The 19,813-nt window shown below is 65.4% G+C and overlaps 6 protein-coding genes across 6 annotated transcripts; 3 read left to right on the top strand and 3 right to left on the bottom strand.

Moving 5' to 3' along the window:
* Positions 1–2,443: 2,443 nt before the first annotated feature.
* Positions 2,444–5,563, top strand: EMIHUDRAFT_464163 (hypothetical protein; the record flags this gene model as incomplete). Its single annotated transcript, XM_005770231.1, has 3 exons — positions 2,444–4,942; positions 5,125–5,337; positions 5,396–5,563. 3 exons carry the CDS (start codon positions 2,444–2,446, stop codon positions 5,561–5,563), a joined length of 2,880 nt encoding a protein of 959 aa, XP_005770288.1.
* A 2,888-nt stretch (positions 5,564–8,451) lies between these two features.
* EMIHUDRAFT_209871 (hypothetical protein) lies at positions 8,452–10,677 on the bottom strand (the record flags this gene model as incomplete). Its single annotated transcript, XM_005770230.1, has 6 exons — positions 8,452–8,856; positions 8,978–9,127; positions 9,215–9,682; positions 9,761–9,839; positions 9,911–10,110; positions 10,270–10,677. The coding sequence occupies 6 exons, from the start codon at positions 10,675–10,677 to the stop codon at positions 8,452–8,454; spliced, it is 1,710 nt and encodes a 569-aa protein (XP_005770287.1).
* A 208-nt stretch (positions 10,678–10,885) lies between these two features.
* Positions 10,886–11,911, bottom strand: EMIHUDRAFT_209870 (hypothetical protein; the record flags this gene model as incomplete). Its single annotated transcript, XM_005770229.1, has 1 exon — positions 10,886–11,911. One exon carries the CDS (start codon positions 11,909–11,911, stop codon positions 10,886–10,888), a length of 1,026 nt encoding a protein of 341 aa, XP_005770286.1.
* Positions 11,912–12,069: 158 nt separating this feature from the next.
* Positions 12,070–13,067, top strand: EMIHUDRAFT_209869 (hypothetical protein; the record flags this gene model as incomplete). The annotated part of the gene is made up of 5 exons (XM_005770228.1): positions 12,070–12,191; positions 12,268–12,391; positions 12,487–12,519; positions 12,745–12,808; positions 13,054–13,067. 5 exons carry the CDS (start codon positions 12,070–12,072, stop codon positions 13,065–13,067), a joined length of 357 nt encoding a protein of 118 aa, XP_005770285.1.
* A 50-nt stretch (positions 13,068–13,117) lies between these two features.
* EMIHUDRAFT_102532 (hypothetical protein) lies at positions 13,118–14,227 on the top strand (the record flags this gene model as incomplete). Its single annotated transcript, XM_005770227.1, has 3 exons — positions 13,118–13,276; positions 13,334–13,845; positions 13,939–14,227. 3 exons carry the CDS (start codon positions 13,118–13,120, stop codon positions 14,225–14,227), a joined length of 960 nt encoding a protein of 319 aa, XP_005770284.1.
* A 3,285-nt stretch (positions 14,228–17,512) lies between these two features.
* EMIHUDRAFT_355783 (hypothetical protein) lies at positions 17,513–18,575 on the bottom strand. Its single transcript, XM_005770226.1, has one exon. It carries the CDS (start codon positions 17,960–17,962, stop codon positions 17,534–17,536), a length of 429 nt encoding a protein of 142 aa, XP_005770283.1. The 5' UTR covers positions 17,963–18,575; the 3' UTR covers positions 17,513–17,533.
* Positions 18,576–19,813: the final 1,238 nt, after the last annotated feature.

Here is a 19,813-nt window from a genome sequence, read left to right as displayed (position 1 = left end):
AGCCGGTGGAGGTTGCTCAGCTTTATCGCGAGCTGCTTGCTCTCCGAGTACGGATTGAGGTTGACCTTGTCCGACGACTTGGAGATCTCGGAGGCCTGTGCACCGCTTCCGGATCTTCCCATACCCTGACCGCATCGAGCACATTCTGCAGGACGACCGCTTCAACTCGTGCATTGTGCTGTGCTACCTGGGCAAGTCGTACTGCGTCTATTGCCGACTCAACCTACCACACCCGCCGAGCAGGCAGGGCGGGGACAAGTGCGGCTCCACACTCGGCTTGCACCAGGATGTGGTGGGAGGGCAGCGAAACTCGCAGGACGCTGCCCCCATCAGCACAATGACGGTTGGCCACCCCCGAGTCTTGACGATGGCGCTGCAACTGAGGAGGCGCGACGGAGACCTCCACAGGTGCGGCACGGAGCTCGCCCCAGAGGTCACATTCACCTTGTCTCCGGCGGTTGAGTTCGAGCTCCACAATCAGGACGAGCAGTGGCATCCGCGAACGGTCAAGAAGACGGAGGACACGCCGGAAGGAGTTGTGTTGGGTTCGTACCTCCATGGCATGCAGGACCAGCTGCAGGGTCACAATGCGTCATGCGGGCTGCTTCGGCGCCCACTCAACACCGCGGCAGAGGTCAACTCACACACGCACATGGTCATCATGTCAAAGGCGGAGAAGCAAGCGTACACGCAGCGCTACCTGTCCAAACAGACTGGAAAACAGACCGGCAACAAACGTGCCGCGGGGGGGGGGAACGAGCAGACCAAGATGTTCAACGGTGCCCCGGCCGGTTTCGAGGATGGAGGGCGAACCGCACAGGAGTGCTATGAGTTCGCGCGGTCAACTTGGAAGGAGCTCGCACCCAGGTGGGCAGATGAGATCAAGCCTCTCCTTGAGCAGGCCGTCAAGGAGTGGTAGGTAGTAGCGAAGAGTGGAGAGTACTCTGGTTTTCCTCTTGTTTAGCAGAATGCTCTCACGTAAAAAGACATGCAAAAGGGGGGAGCAGGACGGTGGCACGGCTCGGCTTTTCTTGCCCTCATGCAGTGCGGGTCGCGAGTCGGCTCACTGAGGGATACACTCTGTCCGGATGACCGCCGCGCCGGACCACGGCGGCGACGCGAGGGTGACGACAGGACAAGACGCCGACCAGTACTGCCGAGCCGGGGAGACTCCGCAGCGTGCCACTGCAGGCAACAGGAAGGCAGCGACGGGAGTGCGGTGGCTGCGATTGCAAGCAGCCGAAGCGTCGAAGCCACAGCGCTGCCGCTGTCACAGTGTCGAAACGCCAGCGGAGGATGACGAGAGGAGACACCAACCTCAGCGCCTGTTCCGACACACAAAGATCCACGAAGGCGCGCTTCTGATTCCTTCGATGTGCGGCGAATCCTCAGAGCACAGTGTCGTTCTTGGCAGCGGCACGTCGTGACACTTGCTGGCGCTGTGGGCGTCGGTGAAAGAGCGGCGAAGACGTGTCGATCGACTCGCGTGATCAACCGCATCACTGGCGTGAAGATGAGGTCTGATTCTGGCACCATCGCTTGAGACTTGCCCCAAATGGTACTATCTACATGCTGTGAACAAATTGCACTTTCGTCCATAACTAGTGCCCACGTGCTCCTTCGGCCATTTTTCGACGCCGAAATCGACTCCTAAGTATAACCCTTAGATATTCCCTAAGGGGTATTCCTCAGGGTAATCTCTAAGGATATTTCCTAAGGAGAATTCTAAGGAAAATTTCTAAGGATATTTCTAAGGATATTTTCTAAGTATATTTCTAGGATAATTTCTAAGGCGACTCTCCAAGATCAATCGCTAAGGAGATGCTTTTTTTTTAAATTAAACCTATATGTACCGCTGAGAAGATGGTGTCACGCATGCAGATCGTGGCGCACGCGTTGCCGGCCTTGCCTGCGTCGTGTGGCTGCCAGATCGGCTCTCGATAGCTCAGTTGGCAGAGCGGGGGACTGTAGTGAATGCCATTCGGGGCAGTCGTAGCCATCCCTAGGTCCGGAGTTCGAATCTCTGTCGGGAGAGCCTCTTTTGCACATCTCTCTCTCTCTCTCTCTCTCTCTCTCTCTCTCTCTCTCTCTCTCTCTCTCTCTCTCTCTCTCTCTCTCTCTCTCTCTCTCTCTTCACGCGCGCGCGACAGCAATGCGGGCCAATATTTTGCCGTTGGCCGCCACGGCGGTGTCTCACACGACTCTGCCCAAGCTGCCACAACTGTGAAGGCTCCCATACACACGTTTATGTGTCGGGGCGGCCATCTGGATGGCGCGCTGCCCGGCGGGTAGGGGTGTTGGGCGGGGGAGCGCGTCGATTGGGCGGCAGCGCGCACCTACATGGCCTGGCCAGCGTCGCGCATGAGAGCGAAAGCGAGGGCTGGAGAGGCGCTTCAAGCGAGGTCTGGCGGACTGCAAGCTGCCACAACTGTGAAAGCCTCCCATGTCCGGCGTCGCCTTTGCCCTCCTCGCCCTCGCCCCGCCCGCCCTCTTCGAGGACCAGGCGGGCAAGTTCGACTGGGCGCGCGAGAACGTCGGCTCCGTCGGCGCCGCCGTCTTCCGCTCCGTCGGCTCCCAGCGGCTCGCCGTCGTCGCGAGCGAGGCCGCGGTCGCCGGGATCGACCTGCGGACGGGCGGCACCGCGTGGCGGCGCGTGCTTCCCGAGGGCGAGTCGGTGGGCGGCCTGCTTGCGCTCGGCTCCTCGGGCGTGCTCTCCACGGGCGTCGCCCACCGCGACGGCCGCGCCCACGGCTCGGTGCGGCTCTTTTCCGACTCGGGCGCGCTCCTCTGGGACGCCGTGCTCGACGCGGTGGGGGACGCGGCAGCGCCGCCCGTGACGGCGGCGACCGACGTCGCCATCTACGCCGCGTCGGCCACCTCCGTCCTCGCCCTGCACGCCGCCACCGGCAAGGAGCTCTGGCGGTGGACCGCGCCCGCCGACAAGGCGGGCCTGCGCGTGGCGGCGCTCGTGCCACAGGGCGGAGAGGTGCGCGCGTACGGCGTGCTGGACGGGCGGCTCGCCGTCGCGACGCTCGGCGCCTCGGACGGGGCCCCCGCCTCCAAGGGCGTCGAGCTGATCAAGGGGGAGGCGCTGCTCGGAGGCGCGCCCCTCGTCGCCGTGCCCGACGGCAGCCGGCTGGTCAGCCTCTCGGCCGACAAGGCCAAGCTGGTCGTGCACGCGGTCGGGTCGGGCAAGGCGGAGGCGCACCCGCTCGCCGCGCTCCTGCCGGCGGGCGCGGCGGCGGAGGCGCTCTCGCCCACCCCGCTCCCGGGCGGCGCCCTCCTCTCCCTCGCCGGCGGCGGATCCGCCGTCGTCGCGCTCGGCAAGGGCAGCGCGCCGGCCCGGCTGGCCAAGCACGTCGCGCCGGCCGCGGCGGGCGGGGCGCAGGCGCTCGCGGCGGCGGAGTGGAAGGAGGGGGGCGCGCTCCTCGCCCTCGCGCGCGCCGAGGCCGGCGCCCTCACCCTGCAGACGTGCGAGCTCGCCGCCGACAGCGCGGCGTGCGAGTGGTCGGCGGCAGAGCCGCTTGGCGAGGCGGACGGCGAGCTCGGCGCGGGCTTCGCGGCGTGGGTGGGGCCGTACGCGCGCAAGGACGGGAGCACCGGCGCGCGGCTGCTCGTCCGCTCCGCCGGCGACGCGCTCGCCCTCCACGTGCGCGCCGCCGCCGCGGCCGCCGAGGGCGGCAAGGGCGAGGGCGGCCGGCTGTGGGTGCGCGAGGAGGCGCTGGCTTCGGTGAGCGGCGCGGAGCTGCTCCCGCTGCCGGCGATCGCCATCGACCGGGGCGCGGCGGAGCAGCGGCCCTTCTTCGGCTTCGCGCTCCCCGCCGTCGCGGACGGCATCAAGAGCCGCCTCGAGGCGCTCCAGCGCTCGGCGGCCGAGGCGGAGGCCGAGGCGAAGCGGCTGCTGCTGCTCGGCGACGCGTACGGCTCGCGGCAGGTGGTCGTGGCGGCGACGGCGGCGTCCAAGCTCTTCGGGCTGCACTCCTCCACCGGGGCGGTCCTCTGGTCGCGCCACGTGCCCCCCCTCGCGCCTGGCGCCCCGCCGCCGCTGCTGCGCGGCCCCTTTGTCTCCGGCTCGGGCGCCACCGCGCTGGTGCACGTCGTCGCGACCGACGGCGGCCGGTGGGCGGTGCTGACGGTGGGCCCGTTCGACGGGTCCCTCGTCGGCGAGCGGCGCGAGGAGGGCGAGCTGGTCCACGCGGCGCAGCTGCCCGGCTCTGCCGCAGGCACACTCCTCCTCGTCGACGCGTCGCTCGGCGCGACGACGCACCCCGCCACGCCGGCGGCCGGGGCGGAGCTGGCGAGTCGCCTCTCCACAACCTTCTTCCACCTCGTCTCGCCGAGCCAGGTGCAGGGCTTCGGCCTCGTCGCCGCGGCCGGCGGCGGCGTCCGCGCGAGCGCGCGCTGGTCCGTCGCGCTGCCGCCGGCCGCCAGCTCACGCACCGCCTACTTTTCGCACCGCGCGGCGGTGCACTCGGCGGTGCGCACCAAGGGCGACCGCTCGGTGCTGCACAAGTACATCAACCGGAACGTGCTCGCGGTCGGGTCGGAGGTGAAGCCGGCGGGCGGCGAGGCGCCCTACGTGCAGCTCCTCCTCCTCGACTCCGTCTCTGGCCGCCGCCTCCACTCGGCCCGCCACTCGAACTGCGCCGGCCCGCTCTCGCTGCTGCTCGGCGAGAACACCCTCCTCTACTCGTACCGTGCCGAGGGGCGGGACGGGCCGCAGACGACGCTGACGGCGGCGGAGCTGTACGTCAACTCGTCCGTCGCGAGCGGCGTCCTCTCCCTCCTTGCGATGGGCCCGCTCGACCCCTCCCTGCGCAAGAACCAGTTCGACGCGTTTGCCGCGCCGCCGCCGCTCGTCCTCTCGCAGTCGTACGCGTTCCCGACCTCGATCGCGGCGATGGGGCTCACCCTCACCCAGAAGGGGATCACGCCCAAGCAGGTCGTCGTCGCGACATCCGCCGGCGAGCCTCGCCGCCCGCCGCCGCGCGCCCCGCCTCTCCCCGGGGCGGGCGGCCCGACCCATCCTCGGCACCTCCTCGGCACGCCTCCCCCGCAGGAGAGCTCGTCGCGTACGACACGCGCCTCTTCGACCCGCGCCGCCCGTTCGTGCACCCGCAAAAGATGTCGGCCGCCGACAAGGAGGAGGGGCTCGTGCCCTACTCGCCCTCGCTCGGCGGCATCAACGCGCTGCAGGTCGTCTCGCACCGGCACACGGTCGCTCGGCCGCGCGCCATCGTCGCCGCGCCGACCGTCCTCGAGTCGACGAGCCTCGTCTTCAGCTACGGGCTCGACCTCTTCCTCACGCGCGCCGCGCCGGCGCGCACGTTTGACCAGGTGCGGGCGGCGGCGTCGCTCCCCTCCAGCCCCCCGCCCCCCCCCCCCCGGTGAGCAGCCGCCGCCGCGCGTGACCCGCCGCCCTCCGCCCTTTCCGCCCCCGCGGCAGCTCAATGAGGACTTCAACAAGCTCGGGCTGCTCGGCGCCTGCCTCGGCATGCTCGTCGCTACCGTCGCCACCAGCATGTACTCTGCCCGCAGGGACCTCAACGCAGCGTGGGCGTGAGGCAGTGGGCCACACTGCTCCCCCTCCCTGCCTCCCGGCGCTTGAGCGGGAGAGAGGTCGCAGCAGCAGCACGAGCGTTGAGACCAGAGAGGAGGTGAGCTCAGTGTCTGTGTGTGCGCGGGGAAGGTGAAATGGGTAGCTCACGCGCTCTGCGCCCCGGAGGATGGCTTGTCTCTATCGTGTGCGCTGGGTGGGGCGCTGTCCCCAAGCATGATTGCGCCGCGGTGTATATATGCGATCTCCTTCGTCGTCGTTTTGACGACGCGGGCGCACACTATTCGTCACCATGCGCGTCACCCGACAGGAGCGGCCGCACATTGCTCGGTACCCCCCCTGCACTTCTAAGCCCGGCCATGCTGCTAGGGGGTCGACTAGGGCGGGGGTTCTGACCCCCCCAGCAGCCACAGAGCGCACTGGGCCCAGCTCCACTCTCTTCGCACTTCTTCAACACCCCCCCCCCCCCCCCCCCACGTGCCACGATCATGTGCGAGCGGGGTACAACGCTCGAGGCGGTGTGTTGACCGCGCCTTCGAGCCCAATACACCTTCGTCGTGTCGAGTGCTGGCGTTTTACTTAATACTTGTGAGTCTCTCTTGTCTACCACTCAATTAGGTGTCGAGTCATCCGAGGTTGCCAAGACTCTCCTCGGGTCGACCAAGCCCGCCGCCTGGAGCGAACTCGAGTGGCGCGTCGCCAACTCACGCGTTGAGCCAATCTTGCGATCAAGGGTCGAGACCACTCACTCGGGCGTCGAGCAACACTCGGTGTCAGAGCGTCGCGCCTACATCAGCAGTCTCATCACCGAGTGTGATTGCTGGCCTGTGGCGTATGACCTCGCGCGGATATCACCAAAACGACGAGCATGCGAAGATAGGGAACAATATCTGATTGACTTGTACGGACAGCCCGCTGTGCTCTCCGCTGTGCCACGGCTGCGAGAGCCGTATGTTCCCTCCTTGCTGAAGCAGAGGCGCCGCGAGGCACGAGAGGCGTAGAAGAGAGGCTGGCGTCCGCACCGCACCGCCCGGCTGGCAGTAGGAGGGCCCGCCGGTGAGACCACTGATTTTGTGGTGCCGACCATATATTCTCGCCCTGGAACGCATGCTGCTTCAGCTCGCTGTCTATACAGAGATGCCAGCACCCCCCACAGGCAGAGCTCTGCTGCTAGGGGTGCGGCCGCTCCAGTGCGCAGAGGCAGGGTGCACATCGCCATCGGCGCACAAGAGCGTGCTGCGTGCAACCGAGCGGCCGGACACTGCTCGGTACCCCCCCTGCACAACTAAGCTCATCCCTGCTGCTAGGGGGGGGGGTCCCGACCCCCCCAGCAGAGCAGAGCGCACTGGACCCAGCTCTCCCGCCTCTCTTCGCCGCCGCCCATGGGTTTCTCGGAGGTTAGTGCACCACTAACCGCCGAAGCGCAAGCGCTGGGAGCAAGAACACTTTTTTGGGTGTTCGCGCGGATAGGGAACGCATTCGGCTTGTGAATTTATAAAATGAAAGGCGGCGGCACGGACGCGGGGCACAAACGCCAGGCTACTGATTGTCTGACACGGCGAGCTTTGTGAATGCGCGGATCCGAAACGACTTCCGCGCCCCATGGCGGACCCAGCGGAAGGACACGTCTCCAGCATAGTCGACGAGCACGCACCGGCACGCGTTCGTTTTGGTGCGGTGCACAGGCTCACGTGTGAGCTGTCGCATGGCCCGTCTCGCCGCGTCGCAACGCAACTGGCACGCCGCGTGCGCTCCCCTGCACTTTGGGAGGCTCTGCGCCACCTTCTCCTCGAGGGGGACCCGCTCAGTGTCATGGTCGTCGAGTTGATGCAATGGCTCGCGCTCGACGACGAAGGTCTGCGTGAGCTCGATGCATCGGGCGTCCTCCCTCTTCTGATCGGCGCGCTCCGAGCCTCGGATGAGGAGCTCCGCTGCCACGGGATGCCGCTGCTTGTGGCAGCGGCATCGCTTCCCGAGATCGCGCCGTCGCTCGAGCGATCCAAAATAGTTGAGCTCCTTGACGTACTGGGCCGCAGCGGTGGAACCTTGGAGTGGCATTGGATTTTGACCGTCACAGATTCCCTACTTTGCGATCCGTTTGCGTTGTCGCTCGAGGCGCGCCGCGCTCTCGGGGCCTTGCTGCTCGGCTGTCCGGTCCCTGACGCGCTGGCGGCGAGTGATTCGCTGCTCCTGCAGCGTGCTCTTGCGGAGCTGCAGGTCACCACCAAGGAGCGAGCTGCTGGCCGGACGAGGCCGCCACTGACGCAACAATCGCAGGCGAGCCAGCCAGGCTCCAAGCTGGCAACCATGTCGGATTCGATGGCACGGGCAATGGCTGCCGCCAATGCTGCCGCAAAGACCCACACCCGGCGAAGGCTGACCGCTGAGGAGCGCGATCGAGCCTGGTCGTTGGAGGAAGGGATCAGGGAGGCGCAGGGGGCGGTGTGACGCACTTTTTGTGACTTCCCCAAAACTCAAAAACGGTTTGACGCGAACCCGTGTACGCCCCGTGCGGCCGGGCGCGCCGGGCCGCGGCCCCGCGGGATGCCAACATACTCAGAAGGTCGCCGTGCCGTGGCCGAGTTGCCCTGTTGAAGTGTAATAACGCGGATGGTCCGCTACCGACTAAAGCCGTACCGACTACCGTGTATTACCGCGCTCCGAGGGACCTCATGTGGAAGACAGCTAGTGCTAGTCCCCCGCATCGGGAGGACGACCCCGGCTAGTCGCCGACCACACCCACAACGAACCCTGCACAAACATCGCAAGGGCGGGGACCTGTTCCTTTCCACCCATCTCACAGTAGAGGTGTCCGTTTTATTTATTTATCCTATATTACTTTTTTCTCGTCTCGTGAGAGGACAGTGGCGTACTCCTCTACTTACAGCAAGCACTCAAAAGGTCCCCTTCTTTTTACGCTCCTTTCTCGCCTCGCGAGCCTCCCGCTTGGAGCGCTTGTTCACCTTCGCAAAGGCCTCGAGCCGGCTTGCCGCCGCCACCTTGGTCGAGGTCTGTGCCTGTGCCGCCGGGGTCGTCTCGGGAGCCTCGCGCGGCCGCTTTATCTTCTCCCTCCTCTCGTCGCCTGCCGGACGCTCCGCCAACCTTCCGCCGCGCTTACCTGGGCCGCCCGCGCTGCCTTCTTCAGCACGCCGCGCCGCCTCCGCCTCCCACCGCACCCGCTTGGCGCGCGACTTGACGCGCGCGGCGTCCCACTGCGCATACGGCCGCTTGACGAGCCGGGTGGGGACGATCTTGCCGAGCTCCTTGTCGTCGAGCTCGAGCAGCTCGCGGTCGGTCAGCTGCGCGGCGGTGGGCGGGCGGGGGCCCGTCAGAGCCGGAGGGGAGGGGGCAAGGCAGCGAGGGGCACTCCCATGGGCATCGTGCGGGTGGCTGGTGGGGCGGTAGGGGCTGGCGGCCCACCCCGAAGCCGGCAGGCTCGACCGCACGGTACTTGAAGCGCGTGGGCAGCGCGTCCTCTCCCTCGCCAAGCACGTCCTCGTAGTCGAGCGCGTAGTACTCGTCCATGTACTGCTGCGTCGTCTTTTGCAGCTCCGCCGACGGGCCCGCCTCCTGCGACCCGGCCGCGGCGCCGCCCTCGGCCGCCGCCTTGCCGCGCCGCCCGCCGCGCTTGCGCTTTCCCTCCTCCGGGGGGGCAACGTCCGCCTCGCCGCCCGCCTCCTCCTCGCCCCAGCCCACCCCCGCCTCCTCGGCAGCCTCGAGCTCGGCCGCCAGCTCCGGGTCCGCGGCGGCGTAGTAGTCGTCGTTGAACACGGCGGCCATCTGCTTGTCCCACGCGTCCGGGTCGAAGTCGCCGCTCAGGTCGACGCCTTCGAGCGAGCCCGCGCCGCCCGACACCTTCTCGATCGCCTGCAGCCGCTCCAGGATCTCCGCCTTCTTAAGGTTCTTGAGCCGGCGCAGCTCGGCAGCCTTCTTCTCCTTCAGCGCCGCGCGCCGCTCGCTCGCCTCCGCCTTGGCCTGCCGCTTGCGCCCCAGCTCGGCCTGCCGGCGCAGCGACCCCTCCACCTGCCGCGGGTGCGACACCACGCGCGCCGCGCCCGCCTCCTCGTACCGAAAGTTGTGCGACCGCTCAAAATCATCTTCGCGGTCGCTGAAGGTGCCGCCCGCCTCCTCGCCCTCCTCCTCGCCGCCGCCCTCGCCGTCGCTGCCCACGCCGTCGCCGCCCCCGCCCCCGTCCGCCTCGACCGGCCGCTTCCACATCGCGTTGAGCATGTAGTCGCGCAGGAAGGCCTCGTCTGGCGGCAGGTCCTCCTCGAGCATGTACCTATGATGAACAGGCGTTGATGACGCCGGGTCGCCTCCCTCTTGTCGCTATGGTCGCCCCGGAGGGTGCACCTGCGCAGCGTCACCGCCTCGTCGACCGGGCCCGCCCTGGAGAGCTGCTGCTTGAGCCACGACGCGTACTCGTCCGCCTCCGCCTCCCGCTCCTCGGGCGCAACCTCCCGCCGAATCAGCAGCTCCTCGTCCTCCTCGTCCGCCGCGCCCTCTGCGCCTGCGCCGCAGGTCTTGACCGACAGCGCCCTCCGCAGCTCGCGCTGCTCGTCGTCGTAGGCGAGCTGCTGCCGCTTCCGGGCGCGCGCGCGCGCGCCGACGGCACCATCCTCCTCCTCCTCCTCCTCCTCCTCCTCGTCCTCGTCGGCGGAGCCGTCGAGAGCAGCAGCGCCGTGCGTGCGGAGATGGTCCCGCATGGTCACCGGCGCCTTGGCGCTCGAGCTCCCAGCTCCGTCCTTCTCGCCACCTTCCCCGTCGCTGTCGCCGCTGCTGTCCTCGCCCTCCGCACCCTCCCCTTGGTCGAAAAAGGCCGCCTCGGGCTTGTAGACCTCGGGACGCTTCTGCCGAACAGCGTCGATGGCCTTGAAGATCTTGAGGTCGAGCTCGCGCGTGAGCATCTTGCCGTCCTCATCCTCGGACGAGGCGTCCTCTTCCGAGTCGAGATCGCCGTGCAACTGCCGGAGCTGCGCCATCTCCTGCTTGCGCTTCCGGTTCTCAAAGCGGCTGGCGTACGACTTGTTGACGGTGAGCTGATCGCCGACGCGGCCGATGACGCCCTCCTCCTCACCAGCGGCATCGGAAGCATCGTCGGAGCCGTCGAAGAGGTCCATGTATGTGTGCGGCAGGCGGGCCCCGGGCGTGGGCGCTTGTAGCGCGTACTCGTCGCCGGGTTTTTACTTTGTGGAAGGTATGGTAGCATCATTGGTCCTGACCGCCCAAGACTAGCCCTACCATACCCCCAAGCAGGTCTGCCAGCAGGCGGGGGCGTGCTCACTTTCTTTATTTCTTTTCGCCACGGTCAAAAGAGCGAAAAGCACCCTAGCACCAACACCCCCCCTCCGCGCCACCACTGCCGACCCCTCCGCTCTCGCCCCCATCGCCGGCATCAGCAGCCTCGCCCGCCTCTGCGCCGCCTGATGGCTCCGCCCCTCCGACGGACGGTGCTGCCTCGGACGGCGCCTCGGACGGCGCCGCGTGCCGGAAGCGGCACTTGTCGGCAAACTTGCACGTTCCGGTCTCTGCAAAGTCCCAGCAAACCCTGGCTCGCCTGGCAGCCTTCCTGCTCACGCGCGGCTGCTGCTCGTCGCCGCCGGGCGCCGATGCGTCCTGCTGGTCGCGCCGCCGCTTGTGGTTGCCGGTCGGGTCGCGGAGCGGCGCCGTCCTGCGAACGGGAGCGGAGTGGGGGGGCTCAAGACCCTTCCGCAAGTAGCGCAAGCCCCCTTGTTCCGTCCTCCCTCCTCCCTCCTCGGTGCCGCTCCCTCTCCCCGCCGCGTCGCGCCTGTCGAGCTCGAGGAGCGCGGCGCCGATCGAGCCCTTCTCCGCCATCTTTGGCATCAGCACCGCGAGCCAGCCGCGGCCGCCCGCCGAGCCGAGCAGCTCCGGCTCCTCGATGAGCCGCCGGTTCACCTCGATCACGTTGGCGCGCACACACGCCCACAGCGGCAGCGGGTCGCCGCCGGCCTCGGTGGTGACGGAGGCGACGAGATCGCGCGGCAGCACAAAGACTGCGCCGCTCTTGCGCTTGCCGCGCACCTCGTTGGCGAGCAGGTTCTTGGCGTCGTGGTCTCGGAACGCGACGCCGGTGATCCGCGCCGCGCCGGGCGCCAGCAGCGGGTGCGATGGCGCGAGGCCGAGCAGACAGATCCCGTTGGAGTGGACGTGCAGCGCCTGGTGGTTGGAGGTCACGTACGTTGTGAAGTACCGCTCCGTCACAGACGGGTAGATTGGCCACCCGTCGGGCGAGAGATCCGGCAGACGCGTGGTCCCGACGTCGCCGGGCGCCTCCTCGCAATCGGCCGCGGCCGCGGCAGGCGCCGGCTCAGGCTCCGACTCGACGTCGCACATAAGCAGAGCGCGTGTACGCGCGGCGAGAAGGCGAGAAGGAAGAATAGCGCGGTGAATACCCCTGAGCAACGTCCTCCTCCGGGAATGGTACGGTAAGGGCCACTGACATAAAAAAGATATCCTCGACTTCGTTACACGCTGCTTTGCCATACCCCACAATGGCCACATCGCGCCTCACCGGCGACGCCGTCAAGGCGAACACCGGCCAGTACGACTGCGCCGACGTGCACTCTCTCGCCATGCCACGAGCCGGGCTCCGCGTGATCGAGGCGCTGGCACCGTGCGTGCGCAGCTCAGCGAGTGGTACGCGGAGCCAGGAAGTGCCTGTCCCAAGAACTCCTACCCTGTTCTCTCAGGTGCGTCAATCTTCGGCATCTTGACCTATCACACAATCGCATTGGTCGAATGGAGGGGCTGGAAGCCCTCGCGCAGCTACGGCGGCTCGCGCTGTCGGACAATGAAATCACAACCATCCAAGGGGTGGAGTCGCTCGTCGCGCTTGAGGCGGCAAGACACGATCACATCTGCCGCACACAGAAATAGTGCGTGCTCACCACCGCTCTGGCCTCTTTCAGGCGCTGCTGCTCGACGGCAACCGAATCACCTCAGTCGACGACGCGTCATGCCTCGAGCCATTGCCCAAGCTCCGCAACCTCCAACTACAGCGGCCCACCCAACATGACTCGCCGCCTGACGCGTCGTCGAATCCGTGCTGCACGCATCCCCAGTACCGCGTCGTGCTGCGGCGTCTCGTTCCACAGGAGCGTCTGGCGTCCCGCCGCTCCTCTCACAGCTCACACATCTCAACGCGTCTCCCGCGCGTTGTGTTGCAGTTGACAATGCTTGATGGCGAGAGCCTCGCTCTCGTCGACGCTGCTGGACTCGACGCATCGCCGAGTGATAGCAGACTAGACTTACCAGCATTCACTTCCGCCCCGTGGTTCTCGGAGGCCGACTTGCGACTCGACGTGATCGGCGACGGGCCCCATGTCCATGTATCTCGTGCTGGCGCGGACGGTTTGGAAGCAGTACTGACCGACGCGCGCCAACTCTTCGCTCACGCAAAGAGTCTCGCCGAGAGCACCCGCACGACGACAAATGCGGCAGCTGCGAAAACACGGGCGTAGTGTTTTTGCAAAAAGGCAAAGATGTGTAACATTGAGCGGAACATAACTCAATATATGCTTCGGCACCTTCTTGACGGCGATGGGTGCCGTGTACACACCCGGCCAGTTCCAAACCCTCCTCAACCAGTCCCTCATCCCGGCGACGATGGCAGCGAGCGCCCTCTTCCTGCACGAGCGCTACTCGACGGGACAGCTGGGAGCGGCGGCCCTCCTCGTCAGCGGCGCGGTGATTTCGGTGGTGCCCTCGCTGCTCCCGTTCTAGCGTCGTTGCTTATTATACTACTGTCAACTGCAGGCGCGCTGGTACGCCGTGGCTCTCTACTGGCTCTCGAACGTTCCTATGGCCCTTTCGGCCGTGTACAAGGAGGCTCACTTTGCCGCGCAGCCGATGGACGTCACGTACCTCACGCAGTGGGTCTCGATCTGGCAGATGCTGTTTGGCTTTGCGCTCGCCCCGCTGATGCTGCTTCCCGGCGTCGGCACCGCCCGAGGCATGCGGCCTGGAGAGATTGCGAGCTCGTTCGCCGACGGCGCCGCGTGCTTCGCAGAGCGCGACGCGGCGTGCACCGAACGGCACGCGTTCGCTCTGCTGTGCGTGTACGTCGGCGTCAACTTCTGCTTCAACACTCTCGGGCTCTGGCTGACGAAGCACGCGGGCGCCGTCCTAAACTCGATCTCGTACGCGCTGCTACTGCCCCTCACCACCCTCGGCTTCTCGCTGCCGGTGCTCGGCCCGTACCGCGAGTCGGCCAACGCGATGACCTACGCGGGCCTCGCCGTCGTGCTCACCGGATTTGTGCTCTGGAGGTGCCTTGGCTGCACACGCGCACTGCGGCGAGTAAGCGCGCCGTCCACCCCCCTCCACACGCCCGTGACGCGCAATCTCTCTCTCAACCAAAGGTACCACTCGCTGGTCGCGGAGGCCAAGGCGGAGCCGCCCTTGTCGGTCCCCACGCTGCAGCCATCGCCGAGGCAGTGGCGCTTGCGCGTCGCCGCCGCAGCAATAAAGCTCGTACGCCGGCTCTCGCTCGACTGCTCGCCGAGCCCGCCGCCGGGCGAGGAGGAGCGCGTGATCGTGCGGCTGCTCTCTGCGGGCGGCGCAGCAGAGGAAGGCGCCCAATCGTTCCAGGAGCGCGTCGTCGGCATGGGCCCGGTGGCGCGCTCCAGGGAGCGCTCTGCGTCGCTGTGAGTACGTGACGTGATCAGGACTACATAGAGGACGGTTTATTGGGTGTGTGTGTGTACGGCTCTAGATCGTGTATCCACAAAGAACCCTGCACAAAGATCGCACCCACGCAGTAGAGGTGTCCGTTTTATTTATTTCTAGATAAGACGTCTTCTCGGGTCCGTTGGCCTCTTTCGTAGGGAAGAATTTTGATACCCGTCAAGACGCCTGCTGGGGGCAGCTTTGCGATGAAGCCGTTTGTTCCCCCCAGCAAGGCACACACAAGACAGATAGGAGGCGAAAGGGGATGGTGGTGGGTTCGACGAGGAGAGAGGGAGCGCGCAAGACTGACGTCAGCTCTGCTCCTGAAGTACACCTCTGAAAGGCACCTTCAGAGGTGTAGTGCACCTCTGAGGCACCTCAGAGGAAACGCTGCACTTCTTTTATCGATCTCGTCGCCAGACTCCGATTTCTCTTTGTCGGGCCATGTGCCGCTCGCTCGTCCGCCCAAGTGACTCGGACGCGCGGTCGAGGGCACCCCACCGTTCCTGGGGCGCGCTGGCGCTCGCCCGCAATCGTCCCCCACCCATCCACCCTTTTGTCTTTGAGGCTGTCGCTCCGAGAAAACTTGTCTCGCAGCTGCGAGAAATTACCTTCTCGGGTCCGTTGGCCTCTTTCGTAGGGAAGAATTTTGATACCCGTCAAGACGCCTGCTGGGGGCAGCTTTGCGATGAAGCCGTTTGTTCCCCACTTGTCAACAGCAGGCGCTGGCGCCAATAACGTATCGGCGTTCTCCCACGTGATGTTGACCGGGTGGGCGGGTGGTCATGGAAGGTATTTTAAGGACAGTCACCCAGTCCGATGGAAGGTATTTTAAGGACAGTCACCCAGTCCGATGGAAGGTATTTTAAGGACAGTCACCCAGTCCGATGGAAGGTATTTTAACGTCAGTCACCCAGACGAATGGAAGGTATTTTAACGTCAGTCACCCAGACGAATGGAAGGTATTTTAACGTCAGTCACCCAGACGAATGGAAGGTATTTTAACGTCAGTCACCCAGACGAATGGAAGGTATTTTAACGTCAGTCACCCAGACGAATGGAAGGTATTTTAACGTCAGTCACCCAGACGAATGGAAGGTATTTTAACGTCAGTCACCCAGACGCATGGAAGGTATTTTAACGTCAGTCACCCAGACGAATGGAAGGTATTTTAAGGACGTCACCCAGTCCGCAACGAGAGCAACCAAAGGAGGCAATGGTATTGCGTTCCCGGGCCCTGCGTGGTATTTTAACGCCGTCACCCAGGCGAGCATGGGCATGTAGTTCATGATGGTATTTTAACGCCGTCACCCAGGCGAGCATGGACAGGTAGCTCACGATGGTATTTTAACGCCGTCACCCAGGCGAGCATGGACAGGTAGCTCACGATGGTATTTTAACGCCGTCACCCAGGCGAGCATGGACAGGTGGCTCACCCCAGGCGAACCGTTGAGTTCGAACCGGCGGCCACGTGATCGCACCAAGTTGATTGAGTGAACTTGTCGCTCTCTGATGCGATTACGTTGCCATCCCTGTTGGATCGGCGTAGTCGGTCGTCGAGGGCGGGCTGAAGTCCGTCCGATGACCGGCGGCACTGCCGAAGACGTAGACGCTTCGGACCATTCCGGGTTCGAGGGGGACCCCATCATCGGGCGGCGTCCTGGGCCGGGAGATACGCGACTGATCTGAGCTGTTGGAGGCAGGGTACCACCGGCGCGTCCCTGGCAGCTGGAAGTCCGAGCCCGTGGGTGACGGCGGCTCGTGCCCGGCGGCGAGGGCGGCGTCGTGCGCACTGAGAGCGTCGGCTGTGAGTCGACTTGCGAGAGCGTACGGCGCCTGGCCCCAGTCTGGTGCGGGTCCGGGTTCGAGCCAGTCTGGCCGGTTCATGGGTAGGACTGGCTCGGCGCCCCTCTCCCGGTTGCCGCGCACCACCAGCTCCGGAGCGCAGGGGTGCGTGGCCCAGCCGCCGTTCATGAAGCCGTGCGGCGGCCCGTTCCAGTTCCCTCGGCCGTCGCCCCACGTCCACAGCCAGGAGAACGGGGCTCCCCAGCCATACGACACACGCGTCCGCGGAGGGTCGTCGTAGTCGGAGTCGTAGTCGCTGCTGTTGGGGCCTCCCCGCTCCTCGTCCTCGGTCGGTGGGGCAGGCGCCGTGGTGCGCTCGATGTAGCGCGAGTTGTGGAAGCCGCGGTGGCCCCTGCACTTCTTTTATCGATCTCGTCGCCAGACTCCGATTTCTCTTTGTCGGGCCATGTGCCGCTCGCTCGTCCGCCCAAGTGACTCGGACGCGCGGTCGAGGGCACCCCACCGTTCCTGGGGCGCGCTGGCGCTCGCCCGCAATCGTCCCCCACCCATCCACCCTTTTGTCTTTGAGGCTGTCGCTCCGAGAAAACTTGTCTCGCAGCTGCGAGAAATTACCTTATAACATATAAGCGTCTTATCTAGATAAGGGGCATGACACTTGAGGCAAACCCTACTTTGGGACCTATTTGAGGCGGTGTGGCGGCACTCACAGGGCACGGGAAGCTCTCCCGCCGCGTCTGCGTGGCCCGCCCGAGCCGCGGGGAACGGCGCGCGCCCCTCCCGGCGGAGCTGGGTGCGGCAGACGGGCCCACGGGTCGGTTCCGGGCCGATTTGGGGCCGTTCTGTCTAGTTATGGGTCAAAATCGAGCTCGGGGAGGGTCCATTCTGAAGCCTCCCCCCCTCATGGTCCCACCACCTAGAACCCCAATCTTGGCTTCGCACCCTCTCCTTGCGCAGTGTCCCCCGCTATGTGTCGCCGTCTTCGGGGCACGCAACCCTGTGCAGTCAGGGCAAGTGGGGGCGAGGCGCACTCCCACTGACGCATCCATTGAATATTTTTTGCGCGCGCTTGCAACGCCTCCCAGCAATGGCGTGGCCCGACAGGTAGCAACTCAGATCTGAGTAGGCCTCTTGAATCTGCTCGAGGCACACGACTTCTCGTGCGTCAACTCGCGGCAGCGCAACGGTCACCGCGCCCTGGGGTATGTTGGGGAGCTGAAGCTCACTTTTCAAGGGGAGGCAACCAATGCCACGTTTTGCGGCTACCACTGCCCATGTCGCTACACCAACCTGCTGTGCGGCAGCCACCGCGTGGCAGTTGCCGGTGCCACGTGCCAGGGTGGAAAGGGGCGGCGCTTCTGGATGACTTTTTTGCACCCAGCCGTTTTGTTCGCAGATGCCGCGCTCGTCGACGACGACTTTTGTGCGAAGCTGGGAAACACGGGCACTAAGAGGCCAGGTCCACACAATCCCTTAAAAGTAAAATCATTCACACGTCACGCCGACAATGTACACCGCCCACAAAAGGAGGAAGAAGACGGCCACCACCCGCTTCTGGAGCAGCGCCTGCGCGACGCCGCCGCCCTGGCTCCGGTCGCGCGCCGCCGCCCAGCTCGGCCCGCCGAGCTCGCCGCCGAGGACCGAGCGGCGCAGCGTGAGCATGCCGAGGCAGAGGACGGCGCAGACGCAGAAGACGGTCACCGAGTAGCCGAGGTCGCCGGCGGGGACGACGAAGCCGCCCTGCGGGTAGAGCGCGGCTTGGTCGGGGTAGCGCGCCGCCCACTCGGGCGTCGCGCCCTTTCGGCTCCAGTAGAGCGCGCCGATCATCCACGGCAGCCCGAGGCCGAGGAAGACGTTCACCGCGTTCGAGCCAGTCACGTTGCCGACGGCGGCGTCGGCGGTGGGGTCGGACATCGGGGAGCGAGGTGCCCAGCGCGACAGTGATCGCGGTGATCGCGTCGGGCATGCCGAGCACGCAGCCGAAAAGGGCGGCGACGTCGCCGATGATCGCGGTGACGGCGCCGATGCAGACGAGCGCGACGACGAAGGTGGCCTTTCCGCCGAAGAAGAGCGTGGGCGGGATGCACGCGAAGAGCAGCTTCCACGGCAAGGAGAGGTAGTGGACCGCCCAGTCGAGGCGCGCGCGGCTCGAGCGAGGGAATGGTGCAGCCCTCCATTTGCGCAACTTGAGCTGCGCCGTGCCGCGTGCCACGAGTCGTTAGAGTCGTAGGTCTTGGTCCCGTCTTGTTCGTCTTGGTCGTCGACAGCTCTATGCGCTTGCCACTTCAGCAGCACCCGCTCGCCTGGGAGCGCTCAGCACGAGCCAAGGACCAACTCCTTTCCATTGGTGTCGCGATGTCCGGCGTTGAACGTACCGGGGTGGACTGTGGAGGGTGGTTGGATTTGAGCCGACGACACACAGCGGATTCTGCTCGCCTCCTCCGACGCCGTTCGCTGCCAGAACTCGAGCCAGTGTCGTTCACGCGCACAAGAGCACTTCAGACGTCACACTGCTTAGCAGAGCTTGTCGATCCGTGTCTTGCCAGCCGCGCGCGCCTTGGCACGGCTCGGAAGCAGGCGGTAGTGAAGGTCGAGGCCGACGCCCATGAGTACGAAGAGCGTGGCAACGCATAGACCGCCAAGGGCCCAGACAAAGGTGTCGTTCATGAGGAAAGTTCGAGAAAGGCTAACGCGCCGGCCGGCGCCCCCCGCGTGGTTTTTGTACGAGGAGCACAGCGCAGAAAAGAATTTTTCAATGCATCCCTCCCTTGGGTTGTCTGTTTTCTTTCTTTCTTCCTGTCCTCCTCCCCTATCCCTCGTTTGGGTTGTCTGTTTCTTTTTAGAAAAATTAATCCAGCAAATCGCTCTCACACGCGCTGTCCCTCGGGTTTGTGCGTCACCCATCTCTCCAGGAGATTTTCCTTATTTGTTTGTTTACACAGGCTCAACACAAAAGATTCTTGTTTGTTTTTAAAGATTCTCGTTCGGTTTACGAAATCTCACATTTCGAAACCCAAAGCGCAGACTAACTCTCGGAGACCTAGAGCTCCGAGTAGAGGGGGCGTTCTGCAGTTAAGGGAAACCCGGTACACGGCCCACCACCGGCGGCCCCACGACGGCGTCCTCGCCGCCTGGGCGGACGCGATGCGCGCCCCGGCCAACGCGCCGGTCGTGCACGGTGACAAGGAGAAACCAGAGCTCACCCGGCAGTACAACGAGGGGTACAAGACTGACCTCGCAGAACCCCATGCGGGACCAGGGGGGTGCGATGAAGTGAATGAAATCAAGCTCTGGACGCCCCTCCTCAAGGCGGCACGCCCGCCTCCGTTGGCCACTCCTACGCCTTCGGCAACACCGAAGAGAAGGCCCGCCGCCTAAACATGGGCTGCAAGGCGCGCGGGCAGCCCGGCCAACCCTTCTCCCACAAGACCGGCCACCGCTACGTCAATCAAGGCGCATCGCGGTTTCTACCACGACGCGATCTTTGTCAAGCGCAACAACTTCAACCTGCTGCTCCACGAGACGTTCGGCGGCGGCTTCTCGCCCACCGCCGCTCTCAAGCTGCGCCGCCTCGCGCGCAAAGTCGCGCGCGGCAGCGTCGACCGCACGGCCTACTCGCCCAAGTACTCGCTCTCTTTTATGTCCCACCATGCAGAGCGCATCTCTCTCTCTGTTGTGCGAGGCGTGAACCGCGCCATTCGCTCTCACCTGACAACCCTGTCTGCACGTGTCTCGCGCGCGCGTGAACAGGGCTCCAGGCCCCAA

Source organism: Emiliania huxleyi, assembly GCF_000372725.1.
Source record: "Emiliania huxleyi CCMP1516 unplaced genomic scaffold EMIHUscaffold_40, whole genome shotgun sequence".
In the NCBI taxonomy this organism is placed as follows: Eukaryota; Haptophyta; order Isochrysidales; family Noelaerhabdaceae; genus Emiliania; species Emiliania huxleyi.
The sequence above is the reverse complement of the archived record's forward strand: the minus strand, read 5'-3'. Positions and strand labels throughout refer to the sequence as shown.